Consider the following 20,774-nt stretch of genomic DNA (forward strand, 5'->3'; position numbering starts at 1 on the left):
TATTGGCCGCCGCCTCTGGCTCCTCCCATCTTTGTGACATTTGGACTTTGATTTGGATCGACGACGCAACGGGAACGAAACGCTATCAGCGGTGCCGGCGCAATTCTGGGGGGTTTATACCGTCCGTCATTTTTGAGCGGGGTAGAAAATAGCATCGTCTTTGGATGTTGAGCGATCCATACTTAGCATAGATTGAGATTTGGATGTGAAATGATATACCTTGATGTCCTGCTATGGCTTATAGACCTTGATGGCCCCGGTTCCCTTAACTACTGCTGTTGGATGTTTGTCAGCGACTGGCGAAGTAACGCTTTACGTAGACAGCAACCAACGAGTTACAACTGATTGTTTCCCTGGCGTTTTCGTATTGGTGGGTGAAGCCATGAGGAGGTGTCGCAGGAAAATAACTAGAGCCCCGATCATGTCTAGAATATTGCTGTCCTATACCACTCAGACACTGAAATAATAACGGAAAACAGTACTGCAATCGTGTTTAGTAGCTGCTGAGGCTGAGGTGGCTTTTGCTCTTCTGTTGAGCGACAGCCCTGCCTTCGAGTAAGCAGGTGCCTAAGTTAACGATAATTCAGACCGACAAAAGGAATTTCTCCCGGTACGGGACTCGAACCCGTAACCCCTGGATTTCAGTACTTCCTAAAAGTCCAGAACGCTAACCATTGCGCCAACCGAGAAGCCGTGAAGGTGTGTGCTTGTTGACGTCGATGGGCGAGCAAGCAGCTGACACGGGTAGGAGCATGGCCGTTGGGTGTTTGGGTGAATGAAACTGGTGCTCAGGAAGGTGAGTTTGCAAGGCAGGTTCTCTGTTACCAAAGTGGAGTCGCCCAAGCTCAGATGAGATCGTACCGCGCGGCGAAAGTGAACGTTTCGAGTCTGGGCTGGACGAGAAAGGATTCGACAATAGCCTAATACCCTTCCAGGTTGCCGGATGGAGTTTATTGCTATGACGAAGACTGACAGGACGGGTGGGTTGTGTCTGGCGAGACTGCCACTGTCAAGTCAATGAAAAAGTCAAGTCACTCGATCGCGTTGTGCTTCTTACAGACTCAGGAAATACTGATGTTCTCCTATTCCGCAGCCGTGTTTCTTGGGCTCACGATTGAAGAAGCTCTAGGTTTGGTACTCCTGATTTTTCAGACCGTTGATTGCTGCTCTGAGGAAGCTGACCGACCATGGAGAGGCAGCTCTACTTCATCTTGAATGATTCACGTCTTTTGATGACGAAAATACTCGTGTAAGTCGATGACGGGATGGCATCGTTGATGCGTGCGGGAAGGTTGGACGACGAACAATGGTGAAGTAATCTCGACAGGGATTGTTGAAGAGACACGAGCGGCTTGAAATTTCAAGGGTACGGTATGTGCGGAAGGGTCAGCTCAAAAATCTCAAGAGATACAGAGTCGTGGTGGGTTGGGCCGCCTCATGTATCCAGCCTCCAGCCAAAGCACGCAATCGATGGTGACAATTGCCCATCAGCCTCGCCTTCGACCAGGAGTTACACGGCATCCATACTTTAAAGCGGCAACCATCGGCTCAATTCAAGACATTGGTTGATCTTGAGTAAGAGGCATAACCAATTGCCATCCAATACGTATTGAAGCTTCAGACTTGGACGGTTGGATGCCTTGCTGAATGGCGGCAACCGTGCATATCGACAAACGACAACAGTACGACATCCGCACATGCAATAGTACGGGTCTGACAGTATAATCCTGTGGCGAATGTACCTTTTGTATTACTATGCACATACACGAGCGAGAGCCGACTTCTACTGGACCAGTCCGTGGGAGGCAAGCGACAATTAAGGGAAGAAATGAAGCGAAGTCCTCGGGGCGATACGTACTTCCTCAATCCCCATTATATAAGCAAATTGCCCCGCGGTACCGATACCACACAGTGACACCCCACCATGTCCGACGCGGTTGAACATTCTCCATCATCGTCATCAGCAAGGGCAACCAGAGACCACCACGACCTCGAGCCGTCGCAAACCCACTCCGCCAATGCGCGACCCATAACCACACATCAGCGCCCTCACGGAGACATCCATCCAAGATGCAGGGTTTCAACATGGGACGCTACGTCCCGCCCGACGTCGAGGGCACGACGTCAGGCAACAAGCTCCACGGCAAACACGCCCTCGGCGCGCGCGCCTCCAAGCTGTCCTCCGGCATCCTCACCGTCCGCTTCGAGATGCCCTACGCCATCTGGTGCTCCACCTGCCCGAAGCCCACAATCATCGGCCAGGGCGTGCGCTTCAACGCCGAGAAGAAGCGGGTCGGCAGCTACTACTCGACGCCGATATGGCAGTTCCGCATGCGCCACGCCGACTGCGGCGGCGCCATCGAGATCAAGACCGACCCGAAGAGCACGGCGTACGTGGTCGTGTCCGGCGCGAAGAAGCGGGACGTGGGCGAGGACGACACCGCGGCCGGCGCGGTGCCGAGGGAGGGCGCGATGGTGATCATGACGGACGAGGAGAGGCAGAAGCTGAGGAGCAACGCTTTTGCGAGCTTGGAGAAGACGATCGAGGACAGACAACTGCTCGCGCAGGCGACGGAGAGGATCGATGAGCTGGAGGACGTTTCGAAGCGGCAGTGGGACGACCCGTACTCCCGCAACAAGGCCCTGAGGCAAACATTTCGGGTTGGGAGAAAGGAGCGCGAGAAGGAAGCTGCGGTGGGCGAGGCGCTCAAGGATAAAATGAGTCTGGGCATCGATCTCGTGCCCGGGACGGAAGAAGATGCGCAACGGGCGGCACTGGTGGACTTCGCACCCGACGATGATGCCACAAGCGTCGGCAAAGCATTGGCGAAGCCCTTGTTTCGCTCTGCGGGCAGCTCCAGGAAAGCTCAGGCCGAAGCTCCAAAGGGCACGCCAAAAGCGGAGCTGTTGGCGTCAAAGAGAAGGCATCATATTGTGTCGGAGATTGTAGGCAATACACGCATGTCGCAAGACCCATTCCTGCTAGATGCGCGGACGGAGCGGACACCACCGAGGATACCCGGTCTGAAGAGGAAACGGGACGTAAAAGCTGAGGATCCAAAGACGATTGAAGACGGGCCGAAGTCGCTGCCTTCCAAAGCTCTAGTGGGCTACGATTCAGACTCAGGATGAGGTAACCCCGAAGTTTTACGACATGGCGTTTTGAGAGAGGCACACTTTGTGATACCCAGGGATTTTAAGTATTGTCTATATATGGTTCGGGATGAGCGATGCATCAGGACATTATTTGACTCATCGCGTGCCTTCTACACAAAAAGAAGAAGAAAAAAAGGTGAAACTGGTTGGCTTGCCGCGCAACGCTGGCCACATTATTTGAATAGCACGGTCGCTGTGCAGATACACAAACACCCCAGACCTTCTGAGCCACGGTACTTGTGACGGTTAGTTTCGATCAGTATATAATCATTGGCAACTATGGGAGGCCCCTGAAGGAATGGACCGTATTGATCGAATGTCGACCAAAGATTCAATCCGGGGTGACAATGAGCATGCCCCAGTCTCCGTCGGCCAACCCTTGTCGTCTTCTCGAGGCATGTCTCGTTATTCAGGCCGTCCTGTGTTGTTGCAAACTCCGAAAATGATCCCATACATGCCTTCCTTATCCATAAACGCAAAGAAAATGCCCCCAGCTGCGAACCCCTGGTCGTAGAGGTGTTGCAAAGAGCGGGAGTACAGAATGCAAGACCAATCGAGCCCGGGGAATATAAGTGTCCATCGACGCCAGTTCCATGAATGCTTCTAACAGATTTCTCGAAGGTCGTTGCGTTCATACGTCGTCGAGGCGGCCGGCGGGCTCCTCGTCGTCATCCCCAAAACTGCCAACTGAGGACATGGCGTCGTCGGATTCGCTTTCGCCATCCTTCTCGTCGGCGGCATCTTTGCTCGCGTACTTTTGCACATATTCTGCACTATTGTCAGTGATAACTGCTGTCAAGCTGCGTGCGCCTGCGTGCGCTGGTCTCACGCACCCTTTACTTTGGCGTCATAGCTCTTGGGTTCCCTGATCATCAAGGCGGCCGCCTCGCCATTCAGGGGGTCTGTCGGGTTCGGGTATCGCAAGAGCTGGGGAAGAAAGACCTCGAAAATGTTGATCATGTCGAACATGGGCGACCAGGTCTGGTTAATGACGTCCAAGCAGACGGAACCCGACCTATACAGTATCCCCCATCAGTTCCTCGCTTCGGATGCAACCCAGGACGTTGTCCGTCTCTTATGAAAGTTCCCATGACTCACAGCTCGTCGATGTTTGGGTGGAAGATACGGTTTACGAAGCCGATGCTAGGCGACTTGTATGGGTACTGATCGGGGAGCTCGACGTGGACCTTCCAGACGCCGCCTTCGAACGGGGCTACGGTTATTTAGCTTGACTATCACTTTCCGGAAATCGCGCGTACTGACTCTCGGCGGGGCCCTTGAAGCGAACATAGAACTCTTGCCTGGGTCGGTGTCGTTAGAATGGAAGTCGTTGGGCGTGGGGTTCGGTCCTTACACTGCAACGTTGTCAGCTGACCCAAAGGCTTGAGTATGTTGGTGAACGGAATGCAAGCTTACTGTTGTCATTCACCAAAGTGACTTCGTAGTCACTCATCAACCTGCATATGTCAGTCCAAGCAACAGGGGCCGTGGATTCGCGAGCCGCACATCCTGGGCCATGTTAGCAAAGTAGCATCATCGTGGCGTGATCTTGGGTGATTCACTTCATGACCTAACAAACAAAAAGAAACGTCAGTCTTCTGGCAGCCTCTGAGGCTCTAGAAAGCGGTAGCAAGGCAGACTCACATCAGTCTCGATTCTTCTGCGTGGGCTACTCATGATGAGGGTTGCGCGGGGGGTTCGGACGATGGCAGGAAAGCAACGGCGGGCAGAGGTGGACTAGACAGCTAGTTGAACGTTAAGTTTGGAACAGTATGTCTGTTGAATCGAGTTGCTGTTTAGACTCGGATGGGCTTGAATTTCTACGAAAAGCGCGATCGTGTTGGCTGAATCGAGAGAAAGGAGATGTCGGTTGTTGTAAAGAGGGGAGAAGTTGGCTCGGGTTCCTGACGCCAAGTCACGCGCGATGATGATGTGGGCGATCCCGGACCACAGCTGATAAGTGCCACGATAAGGAAGGTGGGCCCGAGGATTAAGCGGATAGATTCAGCGTGGGATCTTGACCCCAGCGCTAAGCTATCACCTATCTATAAATCCACCTTGCCTACCTGGGGAAGGTAGACAATGCGAACTTTCTTAGTCGCAAAGACCGACAATACCATGCGGTGCAAGGTAGTGCTGGCGCATGAGAGGCTGGGTATTCCAGCCATTGCTCAGTAAAGTACACGTAGCCCGGGCTGTATTTGCTGGCAAGTAGACGGTGGACTCAAAGCATCGTCCTCATGGCCAGCAAGACCCTGGATCAATTTGGTATGAGAGACTCAGATGATGCAACCGATGGCGCTCCGGCAAACGGCAACAGCAAGAGTCAGGGCCGTTCCGTGCAGGTTCGCCGCCGCGAGTACATAGTATGTTCGGGGCAGGCCTGCAGGGAACAGCCTGCTGATGCAGAGCAACAATAGGATTGGAGGCGAAAACTGAAGACAAGGCAACGTTGTCACTGAGTTGTAAGCAGACACCGTAATCGCATCCATTTTGAGATTCTCGTATCGCTTGGGGCATTCCTTCTTTGGAAATGTTTGCTTGCAATGAGCGGTGTCGGCCGGTGCAGTTCTGCGATGACCGCGTCCAGCGGCAGGCCAGATAATAGGTACACAGTCAGAGACTATGCCTATCCCCTAGTATTCTCTATCATCAGGGCCAAAGGAAAACTTGGGGGCTAGGTGCCAAAACTTAGCTACTGCCGCCGTTGCGGAGGACCGAGACCAGATCCGCCGGGCCCGAGGCTGTTTTGCCTCGGCCTTGGCTGAGCGCAACGCCATGTACTGTTGAGCAGCACAGTCGTGAAGTACAATACCTACGCTGTAGACACCAGCACAGGAGGCCCTGAAGCCCCCTGTAAGAGCGCGGCATCCGCTCACTAATCCTGCCCACCTCATCCCAAGGACGTGGAGGTACATCCGAGCAAACGGCACTTTGTCAGTTGTAGGGAGGGGAGGGGCCGTGCCTCGGCGCACCCAATGGCGGGGGTACGTTGCGGTGGACCGGACCCCGTTTCTGGGGCCTTTCCAGCGTTCCACGGGCGTCCAGCGGCCATGCTGCCCCCACTTTTCTTCCCTTTGAGGCGGCGTGAACGAAACACCACCGGTATTTTTTGGAGATACTCAATTCTACGCAGCAAAAACCATCATGACTTGGATAATAAAACTTGCGCTGCGCCCAAACACCGCCATCCAAAAATTTTCTTCCTCCATGCCATACCGCGAGAACAACCACTGATTTCGCAATCCATCGTTTGCATTTGTTTTTTCCGCGCGAAAACCTTACACTTTTGCATCAGCTTGCCCTTCAATAAACAGGTAATTGTCATTACACATGTCTTCCCATATTATCCGAAGTACCTGTCTGAGGTCGTGTGCCTCTGCCCTGCGCAGCACGCGACCCTCGTCGGCAACCTTCCATATGCGGCCCGCTTATCCTGCCTTGCTGCAACAACCCCAGCCAAGGTACAGCTCGCACTCTCCTATGGGCACGCCTCCAGCAATCCCTAGAAAGAAGGTTACCGTCGCTACACTGCGCAACCTTCACAAGAAGCGTGAGCCCATCACAGTCATGACGGCGCATGACTTCCCCAGCGCCCACGTTGCAGACCATGCTGGCATGGAGATCATTCTCGTCGGTGACAGCCTTGCCATGGTTGCCCTTGGCATGGAAGATACCAGCGAGGTTCTGGTTGAAGAGATGTTACTGCATTGTCGTTCTGTCGCAAGAGCCACCAAGTCCGCTTTTACCGTGAGTTGACCCTTGGATATCAAACACTTGAACATCAGACTAATTCCAGTCATAGGTTGGCGATTTGCCCATGGGCAGTTATGAAATTGCCCCTGAACAGGCTCTGGAGACTGCCATCCGCTTCATCAAGGAAGGCAGAGTCCAGGGTGTCAAACTCGAGGGTGGAAAGGAGATGGCCCCTACCATTCGGAAGATCACCACTGCTGGCATTCCCGTACTTGCTCATGTTGGTTTGACACCACAGCGCCAAAACGCCCTCGGGGGGTTCAGAGTCCAGGGCAAGACTTCGGATGGCGCCATGAAGGTGCTCGAAGACGCACTTGCCGTGCAAGAAGCTGGCGCATTCGCAGTTGTCCTCGAAGCTGTTCCTGCAGAGGTTGCTGCGCTCGTCACAGAGAAGCTGGTCATCCCAACAATCGGCATCGGTGCCGGCAACGGCTGCTCTGGACAAGTCTTGGTGCAGGTCGACATGACAGGCAACTTCCCTCCCGGCCGTTTCTTGCCCAAGTTTGTCAAGAAGTATGGCGATGTTTGGGGCGAGAGTCTGAAGGCCATCGAAGCCTACCGAGACGACGTGAAGAGCAGACAATACCCTGGCCCTGAACATACTTATCCAATCTCCAAGGAAGAGCTTGAGGCGTTTTCCAGTACGCTAGAGAAGTTGTAGAAGGCTGTAACAGTCAGCAGTTGGAGCATTTGCATTGCATCGCGTTCGGGCTGCATTACCGGTGTTGGGGCTCGGTGGCTGAGGCATTTGCCGTGTCTTTTTTTCCCTTGAATATTTGATACCATTTAATAGAATAGTTGTAGTCAGCCAAAGGCTGGGTTCATAGCGTATGAAATCACAAGCTGGCCTGTTGAGTCCTTGAAACACTGCTACACGATTAACATCAACAGTTCCGATGTGTGAAGTTGACGCGAGCAACGTACATTGTGTAGATTGCCGACGATCTCGTCGAGAGAGGGCGCAAAGGAGTCATTGACGTAACAAAAGATGTTCTCAGCGTCTCGGAGCTTCAATCGCTTGCGAAGGTACCAGATGACGGTGGAGAAGGTCTGAGTGGAGGATATCTTGGCTACGGCCATAGGGAGAGCGGGAGCGTTTCCCACGGGCTTGAACTTGACAACAACCTTCTCTGAGGCGTACTCGCCAGCACTGGCAAGTGCTGAGGCAACATCCCGCGGCTGAGCCGTCAAAATTGCTGAAGCGGACATGGTGAGCGGTATCTCCGGAGAGGCTGAGCGATCAGGAATTGTGGCCGGGGTTGGTGACGCCGAGTCTGACCTGGGAATACCAGGAGACGCAGGGCTGTCCGCCATTTTCAGTGAACTAGGTGGCGTAATGCGGTGCTTGTATCAACCTTGTGCCTGGGATTTGGGAGCCTCCTTGCGTGTCGGTCTTTGCTGTGGTCGAGCAAAGCGAGGGGAGTAAGATGTCAGGAAACGGCGATGAACACGAGGATGCACGTTGAAAGAGGCTGGCTTTTGTCAACGCATAGGTTGGTCATGCAAGTCACCCACCACTACATGCCTAGGTAGACACTTCAGGTGTGCCCGGGCAGTGTGTGTGGGGCGTCGCCAGGTGCCTTAGGTAAGTAACCCCTACCTACCCCCTACCTACCTTAATGGAGGTAAGGTCGCTGTAGTCGGTGAACGGTCAGTGAGGTGACCTAATCCGACATCCACCTCACCTATCCCTACCTAGGTAGGTACCTCACCTGAGCGCGGACAGCGGGGTCCAGGAGAACGTCCACGTTCAAGGTACCTGGGCTCCGTTATTTGAGCCCCTTTGCACCACAACTTCGACCTGACACAAATCTAGGCTGCTTGTGAGGCGAAATATTACCGTCATGACATGAAATGGATGCCGCATCTCGTCGACTCACCGAGTGGCGCTGAAACATATTCTCCTTCATATCCTCACCGTATCTTCGGCCGCAACAGCTCACTCCGGTTTAGGTGGAAGATGCGCAAGTCATGGAAGGCGTTCCTGCTTGCTGCCTTACCTTGATAGGCATCGAAGGGAAGGAAACGGCGAGGCAGTGGCCGGTGAGACCTGAGGTAAGATAGGTAGGTTAGGGTACGGTAAGGTAAGGTCAAGTAGGCACAATGCATATTACTCCTGCAGCCACGAGGTAGCTGCAGTAGTGACAACTTGGACGATCGCCTTTGACTGTTTCTTATTGCCTCAACAAACATCTCTATCGCCCTCCTAGCAGCCTTTTCCTCAAAGTACTCTTCTCTGTTATCTCTACCCGTCGACTCCTACGCAGATCCTCCCTCGTGAGATACCGCCCTCTAATTCGGTTACGCTCCCTCTTTGAGCTGCTCAGACGAAAGATCTAGTCCTCGCACAGTAGCATCCATGCTATGGCATCAACACCATCCTCGGAATCCCCGCACGCTGCAAGCATGCAGAAAACGTTGAAGACCGTTCACGATGTGACAAAAGCTGGCCCCGAACTAGCAATAGATGGTGAGCAACTCGACATCGCCACAGTCGTTGCCGTTGCCCGTCACGGACTCGTGCCGCGCATAAAGGGCTACCCGCCTACCAAAGCAGACGAGACGGCCAATGGAGCTTACCGCAACCATGGGAGTTCGGACATCGATCAGCGAATCGCCCAGAGTATCAAAGTTCTCGACCATCACATAGAAAACGGCTGGGTGGTGTATGGCGTGAACACGGGCTTTGGCGGCAGCGCAGACTCTCGGACGGAGCAGCTCAAGAAACTTCAGATATCTTTGCTCCAACACACCCAAAGTGCCGTCATTACTGCCGCCGATCGAGACGATTCTCGAACCGACAAAGACGGGAAGTCTCACATCATCCCCCTAGCATGGGTGAAGGCAGCCATGGTTATCAGGGCCAACCAAAATCTACGCGGCCACAGCGCAGTCCGGATAGAGGTCATTGATACGTTGCTGGAACTTCTCCGTCACGACGTCACGCCTCTAGTCCCTCTGAGAGGAACGATCTCGGCATCGGGAGACCTAATGCCTCTCTCATATATCGCCGGGACTCTGATCGGAGACCCCAACATCACGGTAAGAATCGGATCCGGGGTAAGCCGGAAGAACTTGTCCGCCCGTGATGCATTGAAGGAATGCGGCATCAGGCCTGTCGAATTGCAACCAAAGGAGGGCCTTGGCTTGATCAACGGGACCGCTCCTTCAGCTGCTCTGGCCAGCTTGGTCATTTACGAGGCCAATCAGCTTGCGATTCTCGCCCAAGCTCTCACAGCTTTTACTTCAGAGTGTCTAAGAGGCAATGTCGAGTGGGCAAATGAATTCATCCACAGAATTCGACCCCACGCTGGTCAGCTCGAAACAGCTTGCAACATCAGACAGTTTTTGAGATCTTCTGATTTCGTCATCGGACTAGAGACGAAGAAGAGGACGGGTCGAGGTCTCTGGCAAGATCGGTACTCTACAAGGACAGCACCGCAGTGGATTGGTCCTTACCTGGAAGACCTCATGCTGGCCCAGCGCCAAATCGAGGTTGAGCTCAACTCGACGTCGGACAACCCAGTAATTGATGTCGGTCCTGGAAATGATTCTTCTGACGGAGAGGTCTATTCAGGAGGCAATTTTCAAGCAATTGCCATCACATCCGCAATGGACAAGACAAGGAACGCACTCCAAATGATTGGTCGAATGCTCTTCTCTCAGTGCTCTGAGTTGATCAACCCGGCGACGAATAACGGCCTCGACCCAAATCTTGTCTTTGGTGATCCCGACCAATCTTACACGATGAAGGGTATCGATGTCAACATGAGTGCCTACATGTCGGAACTGGCGTCTCTCGCACACCCAGTATCTGCTCATGTTCATTCGGCCGAGATGCACAACCAAGGCATCAACTCTCTTGCCTTCCTGACAGGTCGGCGAACTATGGAGGCTGTGGATGTTCTTTCGCACATGTGCGCTGCTCATCTGTATGTATGCTGCCAAGCGATCGACCTCAGAGACTACCACGAGCGATTTCTCAGCTCTGTTGTCTTGTCCAAACGTCTAGACCGTGCTCGTCTCGGGCTGGACGAATCACAGCTCACAAGACTTACGAGTGGCCTCGACGAATCGGTAAGGGTTTGGTGGTACGAGGCGAACAAGGTCAGTCATCTTCAGCGTTGCTCGGTGGTGGCCTCCAAATTCGCAGCACATACTTTGGACTTCATGGGTAAAGAGAAGATGCACGACGTCTCTCTCAGCGGCGTCTTGGATTGCCAAAGGGAATTCCAAGAGAGCATGGAAATGTGGCTTCTAGATCCATTCAATAATCCCAAGGTTAACCACCCGGGGATGAACAACGACAAGACTACAGCACATTTGGACGGACTTGGAGCAGGTTCGGCTGTGCTGTACGACATTGTGCGCGTAAGACTGGGAGTTTCCTTCCATCAGGGCCTCAGAGCGAAGCAAGAAAGCACGATCGGTGTAAACGTGTCTTTGGTGTACGAAGAGATTCGTCAAGGTTCCATAACACCAGCGCTGATGGGATGCCTCGGTCACAGCGCCGAAGAGTGCCCAGAGAACGGGATGGACACCCCCATCAGCAGCCATGACGGTGTTATTGGGACGCTCCGGATGGGCCGTGGGATCCTAGGAATGGTTACGGAAGTTTCACGGATGCTGTAGATATCGAGATTCCTCTCCATCAATGTGAAATAGAAGTGTCTGAGATCGAAACGTCAACATAGCAAGCAGCCCTTGGTTTCCTACAGTTGACTTCTTGGAAGTTTCCGAGCATTAGGGACGCGATGTTGCAAGTATGAGTAGGCTCTCTGGCAGGGGAAAGAAAGCGACTTCAAAATGGTCGAACAGGCCTGTACGTACTTGACTCGACTCGACGGAACAACTGCAGTCAAGAAGAACGTTTCATAGAGCATTGTGACTCACAAAGAAGCCATGATCACACGAACCAAGGGAGCAAAAGGCAAAAGGATTGTCCTCGGAGAGGCTCGAACTCTCGACCTTTGGATATCTCTGCCTTTGGCGGAGTCATATTGATAGTAATATGAGACCAACGCTCTACCGACTGAGCCACGAAGACTTGGATGGGATGGCCATCCCATGTTAATACTATCAAGATTTTGCTACGCTCGGACCCACGTAAGAAGCGCCCTGGCATGCGGGCATCCGTGCGCCTGTCCTTAAATGGACAGGTGTGGAGGGGCGGCACGGTTCGGTGCGGGGCTTTCTTTCAAGGAACCTAGTGTTCGAGACGGCGTGTGGTGCTGCTGACTTCAATGTTTACATCGGCCTCATATAAGCGGCCTGTAGTATCATTAGTTTTGTATGCTGGCTCTCCCCGCTTCGTATCCCCAGCCATTCGATCCAAGCAGCAGCAGACCGAACACTGTTCACGTTGTACTTTCCTTCCAACTACGTAGAAGCTGTCTGCCATTCTCGAGCGTCTGCTCTTGTTGTGTGCTGCGCATCATTCATCTCACAACGCTTCCAGATGGACATAAAGGGAAATGCTTTCAATTGCTCCAAAACGCCTCTACCATGACTGTGCGGCTCACAGCACAACCACAGCAGTGCTTAGCTTCCCAAACCAATAAGTGTTTCGTGTTCAACGTACAGTATACACAATCATAGACTGTTCAATGATATCTACACCATGCTCATTATGACTCGCCTTTGCCCTCTTCATCTGTACTCATCCCGCCTCTGGATGACGACACAATGCCTCCCAACCTGCCTGCCGAATGAGAAAACTTAGCCGTGGTGGTATAAAATGCTCCATGCCGAACGCCATTGTGCATGCGATGCTTTCAGTGCGGCCCGACCAATTAGAGAAAGACGAAGAGAAAAACATGACCGGAAAGCGCGGGCGACTTCTTCTGGTCAGTCTACTGGTATCATTGGTTCCAAGTGTGTGGAACGAATCCGTAGCTTTTGTATGTATGTGTGTGTGTGCGAACGTGCGTGATGCTCCTGGGATCACAGCGTCGTGAAATCGGGGAATCAAAAATCATGTTTGAGTGAGGCAGAATCGGTTCTCATGGGCGCCATGATGCGGAACGAGTTCGTCGAGTCGACACTTTCTATGAGTCCTCGATCGACACTTCCTCGGCGCGGTACTTGTAGTCGCCATAGCCCTTGGGCATGCGGCCCAGCTGGCCAAGTAGTTCGTCCAATTCGAGCCAGTTGTCGGTGTTTTCTGCAAACTTTCGATGTTTACGTGTGAGAATATGCTGCCATATGATTAGCAAACTTCGTAGACTGCGGGGCGCTACAATCAACTCACCTCGTCGAAGTCCTTAAATTTGTCCTGGCAGTTTTCACAGTAACCTGGCTTCAGATCGCGCTTGCTCTTGGCAGGCGGCGCCTGAGTTTTAGAGCTGGTTCGAACAAGCTTGGCAGTTTGCTTCTCAGCATCCTCTTCAATGAGCTCCATCCGTCTGCTGGTGGTCCTGGAAACGCTGGTAGATCTGGTAGACGTGGCATCCAAGCTCATCTCAGTCAGTCGACGAGAGCTGGGATCGTGAGGCACTGGGGCACCTCTCTGCAGCACCTTGCGCTGCAGACCATGGACTTCCTTGCTGGTGCCGGCCTTTGCTCCATTGACACCCGAAGTAGAAGAGATCATCTGAGAGCGAATGGCCGAAGTAACATTCGACGGCTGAAGACCCGAGGCCACAGGCTCGCCGGCGAAGAAACGTGCCGTACCAGCACGGCTGGTGAAGGCATTCTGGGGTCGGAAGTCAATAGGATTAGAGGCAACAACCTTGGGCGGGTTGAACATCTCTACGGGCTTCACTGGGGCCTTGTCTTTGTTCTGGCCGTCTTGCATCTCGGCGAGGGTACGCTTGCCAATGACAGTCTTGGGCGCAGGAACTTCAGGGGGCTGAAGAGACGCCCTCTCCTCGTCCACAGGCTTCGTAACGCGCTCTTTGTCGCCCTTGGGCTCCTTCAGCTCCTTTTGCTGCGGTTGTGGTTTACGGCTCGGTCGCTCAGCCTGTTCCGGCTCCTCGACGAAAGGGCAGCGGCCATCCGTGACAGTCCTAAACTGGGGCCATTCACCGTCGTACTTGTTGTTGACCTTAGGGTACTCCCGCACCATAATGGGCTTCTGCTTCTCGTCAATGTCGTAGACGTATATATACGGTCCCTTGAAATTGATCATCTCCCGGCTTGTGACGGCGTCAGAAGGACCATTGAGTCTCTCCTTTTGCAGCAACTGCATCAGGCCTGGCTCGTCTGCAGTTCTCTTGGTGCTCAAGCTCCTGGACTCGCCCTTGTGGCCAATTTGGGCGACAACGTGCGGATCGGGCTCCAACAGAAACTGCAGCATCCTCTGGAATTTTTCGACCGACCAAATCTTCTTTCCCATGTCACGAGCCTTGTGCAGGACATCATTGCTGCGCGTAGGACGCGCACGCCTGACTCCGTCATCCTGCGGCTGGGTGTGAGTCCGTCTCGACGGGTGATCAAACAATAAACGTCTTCGTGCATCGGGGGCCCGGTCTAGAAGAGACGGGTTGATGGTCTGTGGCTGCTCTTCGGGCTCGGGGTCTTGGTGTGCGGGGGCGTGCACTTCCTCCTGTGCAGGAACTGGACGGGCGGTCACGACGTGAGTGATGCTGCTCGAGAAGAAGCGTTCGTCTCTCTACACATGACATATTAGTGACCAAAAAGTATTTTCAACACATGTGCTGCGACATACAGCTCCAAGAGACATGGCATGGCGGGAAAGCTTGGCCCTCTGGTCCTCGGCAACACTGTCGAAGTAGAAGACCATCTTGGGGAAGCGGCCGCGATATTCGGCCTGCCATTGTCTGATCTTGTCGACGTTCGCATCATCGTGGTGGTGGGTGGAGCGTTCTTTCGTTACGGGGCGGGCGACACGCTGGGGCAGTTGGGAAGGCTTGGCGATCTTGGACGGGGAGCGTTGGTGGCGGGATACAGTGTTCTCGACGACCTGCTTCTTCAAAGGCGGCGGCTGACCGTACAGCTCTTCTCTCTGGATGTTGGCATGAGAACGCCTCTGCTTGGCGAGAGCCAGAGCAGAAGCAGATCTCAAGGGCGAATTGGCCACATTGGGGTTGCTAGACAAAGGCGTTCGTCTAGTGGACATGGCCGTGAGAGGGATTGGAGTGGGCGATAGGGATATGGCTGCCATAAAAATGCCCAATCAATATGCTCGACGTGGGAAAGGAAAGGTTGTTGTTTTGTTTGTGTGGTGGTGTGGGTTTGTATGTCGGTCGAGAGCGAGGCGGGGGGTTGCTCTGTGGACGGGACGGGACGGGATGGGCACGCGACGTGGAGGCTGACACGTCGCTCACGCGTTCCGACAGAGAGCGTGTCGTGGGTTCACGAAGACATCGAATGCGCTGGGCGGCCGTGAGGAGGGAGGGAGATGCGAGAAGGAGAGGAAGTCGTCGTGGAGGTTCGTCGTGAAGCCAAAAAGAAGCAGCCAGAACACGGGTGTGCGAGTGGGCAGGTTCAAGGCAGAGCTTTATTAATATGGAGGTAGGTAGGTAGGTAGGAGGAGGAGTGGTTGGTGTTGTGTGTGTGTGTGCGGTGCGTGTGTGGGAGGAGTCCCCGGCCATCATCCCAGCCCATAAGCAAGACCACCCCCGTCTTGGTTCACTCACTGCCTGTGCCTGGCCTGTCCGGGACCCGGTCACCTAAGTCGCGCTTGATGGGTTTTCGGGGGGGGAACAACAGCACTAATCCCCGTTCGGCAGCGTGGAAAACACGCACGGGCCAGTTTCTTCTCTGGCAACCGGTCAAATTTGCTTGGCCCTGCCTGCACAGTACCCGCAGCGGCGCGTCTTCTCTCAGTGACTCTTCACACTTAGGTTACCTACCTTACCTTACTTTAGGTAGGTTCACAGCTGCCGTACTACAGTGGAGGCTCGCTGTAATCTGGCATTCTAGTACCCGACCACAATAACAACTGGTACCTAGGTAGCGACCTGATCCGGCGGCGGCCTGGAAATTGGACGGATGGAGCTGCAGTGGGAAAACAATAAAAAATCCTGCCGCAACTGGGGGGCCGCCCAATTGGCAAAACATGGATGCATCCAGTTTCTTTCGACATGGCACTTTCACATTGCATGCTGTATTGCTGCATGCTGCTGCATTTACTTGCCTTAGTTACATATGTACGACATTAATGTCCACGGCAATAAACGCCATGCAACTCCATTGTCTTCTTCCACTCCTTAGATACATAAAAAACATCCACTCCAAACAAACAAATCTCTGCATCATCCCATCGTCCGCTCCTCGTCCTGGTGGCCCGATTCCCAAACGGGCATCTCTCACCCGTCCCGTCTCGGTCTCAGTCCTTGCGGAAAGGCCGCATGCGCTGAACTAATCACTCTTTGACGAGTCAGTCAGCAGCAGCCTTCGGCCCTTAGCCCATCCTCGCTCCGTCCGGTACAGTGCAGACGATTGCAGTTACCTCCACTGCCTTCCGTGATGACCTCATCCGGATCGTAGAACCCATCCCTTCTCGTTCATAAATCTCACCTGCCGCCCTACATCCCCTGCACATCGCTCCATTTCTGGTCATGAACCCCTCACGTCCAGTGAGCAGCGCTCTTCGGGCCGCTCAGAGACTGCGATGCTGCAATTCCGTGCCCTTGTGGCGCCCGTCACTCCCATCGAGTCGTCAGATCCGCCGCTACGCTGCCGTCTCTGCTGCCGATCTCCAGTTTGGCCAGCCAGTGCATGAGACGCATCCTCACATTCTCAAAGCCGGCGAGAGTCAGTACAATCTTCACCCAATCACTGCCCATAGCATTCAATAATTTGCCCTCAAACTCTCAGTAAAGATCCCGAATAAAATCATCTTGGGCTGACTTATATGTTTAGTCACTCCGGGTATCACAGCCCAGGAATATTGGGAGAGACGTGCTCGCCTGGCTGAGAAGCTGCCCGACGGTGGCGTTGCCGTCCTGTCTGCCGCCGACCTCAAGTACCGCTCCGGTGCCGTCTTCTTCCCCTATCGCCAAGAGTCCAACTTTCTGTACCTGACCGGCTGGAATGAGGGCGATTCCGTGGCTGTCATCCAGAAGACGGGCAAGGAATTCGGCGACTACCTGTTCCACCTGTTCACTCAGCCCAAGAACCCGGCGGCCGAGCAGTGGTCAGGTGCCAGGAATGGCATCCAGGCCGCTACGGATATCTTCAACGCCGACAAGGCGGGCGATATTAACAAGATCCACCAGTACCTCCCCGATATCGTGAAGTCGGCGAGCCGCGTCTACACAGACCTCGAGAAACCGAGGCAGGGCGAGCAAGAGAACAAACTATGGCAGCTCATGAAGAGCGAAAAGTCATGGTTTCCCTCGGTTAAGATTCCTCTGTACCCTCTCATGAACTCTTTACGGTGTATCAAGTCCCCGGCAGAGGTCGCAAACATGCGCCGCGCTGGACAGATCTCGGGCCGGGTCATCACCGACGCCATGCGCAAGCAGTGGACCCGCGAGAAGGACCTCCACGCCTTTCTCGATTACAGGTTCACCGCAGACGGCTGTGACGGGCCGGCATACGTCCCCGTCGTAGCAGGCGGGCAAAATGGTCTTTGCATTCATTACGTTGTGAATAACAACGCGATGAAAGACGGCGAGATGATTCTCGTCGACGCGGGTGGAGAGTACGGCACATACATCACTGACATCTCTCGCACCTGGCCTATAAACGGCAAGTTCAGCGCGGCACAGAAGGACCTCTATGAAGCCGTTCTCGCCGTTCAACGTTCAAGCGTGTCCCTTTGCCGTGAGAACGCCAATCTCTCCCTCGACGACATTCACGACCAAACGGCAAACGGTCTGCTCGAGCAGCTCAAGAGCCTAGGCTTCGACATCACCTCCCGCGATCTTGATGTCTTATTTCCGCACCATGTTGGTCACTACGTCGGCCTGGATGTCCACGATGTTCCTGGCTATGGCAGGAGAACGCCGCTGAAAGCCGGACACTGCGTGACCATCGAGCCTGGTATCTACGTTCCGGATACAGACCGTTGGCCGGAGCACTTCCGTGGTATGGCAGTTCGGATTGAGGACAGCGTCTGTGTGGATACCGAGTCACCGTATGTTCTCTCGACAGAAGCTGTAAAGGAGGTTGTCGATATTGAGGCTCTCAGGGACTGAACCCTGTGAAACCGAAAAGGATCAAAATTTTGTAATCAAAGGTGTACACTATTAAGCCAGGGTGGCACAGAAGTCGTGTCTCTACACACAAAATACGGCGTAGCGTCCGCTATGCAAGCAACGTACACTTGTTCCTGAGTGTCTCTGCAAACCTCCAGGAGCTGCCTTCAACGTGGCGTATCTGCCCGTCGAGCTGAGCTAACAACGAATGTTGTGAGAGTTGTTTCTCCCGGTATGCCAAAACAGGACCCTTGTCTTCGGAGTCCCTTGACGTGCCAGGGGAGGTACCCCATGGAAGGTTCCGCATGGAATAGGCGGGCTTCTCATCTGCCACAAGTGGACGTTCCCCGTTTCTTGTAGACCAGCTGCACGAACAGGATGCCATTGGGGTCATGTCAGTCAACCGATTTGGTTGCCAAGATGAGATCATCATTCCGCTGACAACTTGAGGTAGCACGCCAATTGAAACAAAAGGGTGTTCGCCACAATTTTAGAGGTGTCTGGGACCTCACACGCAGCTCGACATCTGTGCTCATCGAAAATACTCCAATGAATCCAAAATGTCCTTTCTAGGTTGCTAAAAGGATATGCGCCAGACATAGAGCAGTGTATGACCTGTCACATCAGAACCATGCCGAAAATGCCATCCGGAACAGAAGAATCGCCTTCAGTACATCCCCGGAGGAATTGACCGATAGTGCCAGAACCCGAATAAAGGTCTGATAACCTTGAATTATTTTGTATATGCCTGCCTATTCATGCTTCGTAGATTGATCGCAATCGTATATTTTTGGGCAAATAATAGCCCTTGACAACAAAATATGTACAGTTTCGCAATCATAATGCGTAATGTGATAAGGGGAGAGATGTTAACAGAAGCCTCTCGGGTCGAACAAGGTTCTGCTGTAATTCGGCATGGGAAAGGGTTGCCGCGCCGTTGCACTCAACAGTTGCTCAAAGGCTTGTAGGCGCCTGGCGAGTTCCTGATGCTCGCGCATGATGGCTTTGTTTCTTCGTTCAAGGTAATGGATATACTCGGTTGCTTTCGTGAGGACAGTACCCTAAACCTGTATCAGTATATGTTGTGTGAAGCTAAATGGCCGCATCACCGCTTACCTTGCTGACTTTGGGCCCGCGTTGCGACTGACTGTCCACTTCGGCGTCTTCGCCTCCCTCCTCGGGTATCGACTTGAGTGATGGTACAGCGTCGCGAAGCTCGGAGATCTTGTCCTTGAGATTGGTGCGGTACTTTCTCTCAATGTCGTTATGTGCCGTTCGGTCGCCGCCAGCCTTCGCCTTGTCTTTAGACTTTTCAGAGGCCCCAGTTGCAGCCGTCGTAGTTCGAGACACTTGCGGCCGTTGGTTCTTCGAGTCTTTTTCTACACTGTCTCTCTCCTTTTCCTTCCCCTTACTGTGGAGACCCGACTGTTCGGGGCCCCTCGTGAGTTCATCCATGCTTGCCGTCGCCATGCCGGCATCGAAATTCTCGAGACTTGCAAACTCGGGGCCCAGGTCTGCGCCAACCCCGAACCCCATTCCGGCGCCTAGACTAGTTGATGAACGACCGGTGTTGAGGGCAATGGCCAGCAGACGTCGCTGCTCCGGATCGAGCATGGGCGTGCCCATGCCTCCCATGCCGCCCATGCCAAATAGAGGGTTCATCCGCAGGCCGGGCGCAGGCTTCTCCCAACTCAGGGGCGTCGAATAAAGGCCCTCTCGCGGCGGAACCTCGGAAGGGGGTTGCGATTCGATCTTACCGAGCTGATCGCCTAGGTTCATGGACTCCAGAAGCTCTTCGTCGTCGGAGAGAGCGTTGTCAAGGGCGGTGTCGTCCATAAAGTCCTCCGGTTTGAATACAGGGTTTGTGTACAGTCCAGCGCCCAAGCCCGGGGTTGTTGACATGGGATTCAGACGATTCGCAGCCGGTGGTCTAGAGAGAGTTAGCGAAGTCGCTCAGATGCGTCGACTTCTGAGAGCGGCTGAGAGCATACCTAGGATAATGTTGGGTCGGATGTCTTCGCTTAGAAAAGTCGATTTCGAAGCTACCGCCGAGCTTTTGCTCATCGTCATCGTCGAATTGGATCCAGTAATCGACTGATTCTAGTGCCGCAGCCTCGGAATCCACCTTGGTCCGCTTTCGATCGTGACCGTCCCTCCGCCTCTGGCCAGCATTCTGGGCTGTGCGTGTCGGCAAAGCATTTCTGGGTTGGCCATGTCCAAAGGACATTTGAGCAGGCATAGCACCCATGCCGAAATTCGTGCTGACAGGCGAGGCCTGAGCAAAAGAGGGCATTGAGGAGGGGCCATTGGAAGTCGATTCAGAGTTGCTCTGATCGGCCCCTAGGGTCTCCCAGAGAGAAGGATCGGGAGCATTTCTCGCAGCACCTGCGGCCGAAGATTCGGCGGGTTGCTCGACAGAATTATTCGTTTGGTTGTTTGGGACGGCGAAGTAGTCGAGGTTCTTTAAGAAGTTGGGGTCCATTACCACAAAGCCAGCATTTCGGCCCCCGAAATGTCGGCGGTCGTCGATCTAGAAATCGATATTGTCTTTTTGTGGAAGGGAGAGTGGGTGCTCGGCGCGATCGTATGCCGATGAGTGCTGAGCAGCGAGGACTCAGAGATCTCGTACGTTTCTTGGTTGGAGGGGGGCAGAGTTTGGCGATTCAAGATGGACAGTCGTACCACCTCGTATAGCCAATCAAGTCGAAGTCGGAATGCAATGGCAGCGTCGTCAATGGCGGCAAGGGAAACTCG

The 20,774-nt window shown here is 53.7% G+C and overlaps 8 protein-coding genes across 8 annotated transcripts; 4 read left to right on the forward strand and 4 right to left on the reverse strand.

The window, feature by feature from the left end:
* Window positions 1-2,070: 2,070 nt before the first annotated feature.
* CGCS363_v014349 (Coiled-coil domain-containing protein 130) lies at window positions 2,071-3,132 on the forward strand (the record flags this gene model as incomplete). The annotated part of the gene is made up of 1 exon (XM_036646198.1): window positions 2,071-3,132. The coding sequence occupies one exon, from the start codon at window positions 2,071-2,073 to the stop codon at window positions 3,130-3,132; it is 1,062 nt and encodes a 353-aa protein (XP_036488043.1).
* A 655-nt stretch (window positions 3,133-3,787) lies between these two features.
* Window positions 3,788-4,833, reverse strand: ubc8 (Ubiquitin-conjugating enzyme E2 8; the record flags this gene model as incomplete). Its single annotated transcript, XM_036646199.1, has 6 exons — window positions 3,788-3,924; window positions 3,990-4,171; window positions 4,255-4,369; window positions 4,420-4,457; window positions 4,719-4,726; window positions 4,801-4,833. The coding sequence occupies 6 exons, from the start codon at window positions 4,831-4,833 to the stop codon at window positions 3,788-3,790; spliced, it is 513 nt and encodes a 170-aa protein (XP_036488838.1).
* A 1,806-nt stretch (window positions 4,834-6,639) lies between these two features.
* On the forward strand, window positions 6,640-7,573 carry panB (3-methyl-2-oxobutanoate hydroxymethyltransferase; the record flags this gene model as incomplete). Its single annotated transcript, XM_036646200.1, has 2 exons — window positions 6,640-6,906; window positions 6,962-7,573. 2 exons carry the CDS (start codon window positions 6,640-6,642, stop codon window positions 7,571-7,573), a joined length of 879 nt encoding a protein of 292 aa, XP_036488837.1.
* A 143-nt stretch (window positions 7,574-7,716) lies between these two features.
* Window positions 7,717-8,226, reverse strand: ATG12 (Ubiquitin-like protein ATG12; the record flags this gene model as incomplete). Its single annotated transcript, XM_036646201.1, has 2 exons — window positions 7,717-7,779; window positions 7,837-8,226. The coding sequence occupies 2 exons, from the start codon at window positions 8,224-8,226 to the stop codon at window positions 7,717-7,719; spliced, it is 453 nt and encodes a 150-aa protein (XP_036488836.1).
* A 1,092-nt stretch (window positions 8,227-9,318) lies between these two features.
* Window positions 9,319-11,544, forward strand: CGCS363_v014353 (Phenylalanine aminomutase; the record flags this gene model as incomplete). The annotated part of the gene is made up of 1 exon (XM_036646202.1): window positions 9,319-11,544. The coding sequence occupies one exon, from the start codon at window positions 9,319-9,321 to the stop codon at window positions 11,542-11,544; it is 2,226 nt and encodes a 741-aa protein (XP_036488835.1).
* A 1,415-nt stretch (window positions 11,545-12,959) lies between these two features.
* him1 (Hsk1-interacting molecule 1) lies at window positions 12,960-14,992 on the reverse strand (the record flags this gene model as incomplete). Its single annotated transcript, XM_036646203.1, has 3 exons — window positions 12,960-13,109; window positions 13,163-14,524; window positions 14,582-14,992. 3 exons carry the CDS (start codon window positions 14,990-14,992, stop codon window positions 12,960-12,962), a joined length of 1,923 nt encoding a protein of 640 aa, XP_036488021.1.
* A 1,444-nt stretch (window positions 14,993-16,436) lies between these two features.
* ICP55 (Intermediate cleaving peptidase 55) lies at window positions 16,437-18,020 on the forward strand (the record flags this gene model as incomplete). The annotated part of the gene is made up of 2 exons (XM_036646204.1): window positions 16,437-16,632; window positions 16,741-18,020. 2 exons carry the CDS (start codon window positions 16,437-16,439, stop codon window positions 18,018-18,020), a joined length of 1,476 nt encoding a protein of 491 aa, XP_036488042.1.
* Window positions 18,021-18,889: 869 nt separating this feature from the next.
* sre2 (putative transcription factor sre2) lies at window positions 18,890-20,502 on the reverse strand (the record flags this gene model as incomplete). The annotated part of the gene is made up of 3 exons (XM_036646205.1): window positions 18,890-19,081; window positions 19,137-19,950; window positions 20,012-20,502. 3 exons carry the CDS (start codon window positions 20,500-20,502, stop codon window positions 18,890-18,892), a joined length of 1,497 nt encoding a protein of 498 aa, XP_036488834.1.
* Window positions 20,503-20,774: the final 272 nt, after the last annotated feature.

The sequence above is a fragment of the Colletotrichum siamense genome, assembly GCF_013390195.1.
Source record: "Colletotrichum siamense strain Cg363 chromosome Unknown KSG_Cg363_contig10, whole genome shotgun sequence".
NCBI lineage: Eukaryota > Fungi > Ascomycota > Sordariomycetes > Glomerellales > Glomerellaceae > Colletotrichum > Colletotrichum siamense.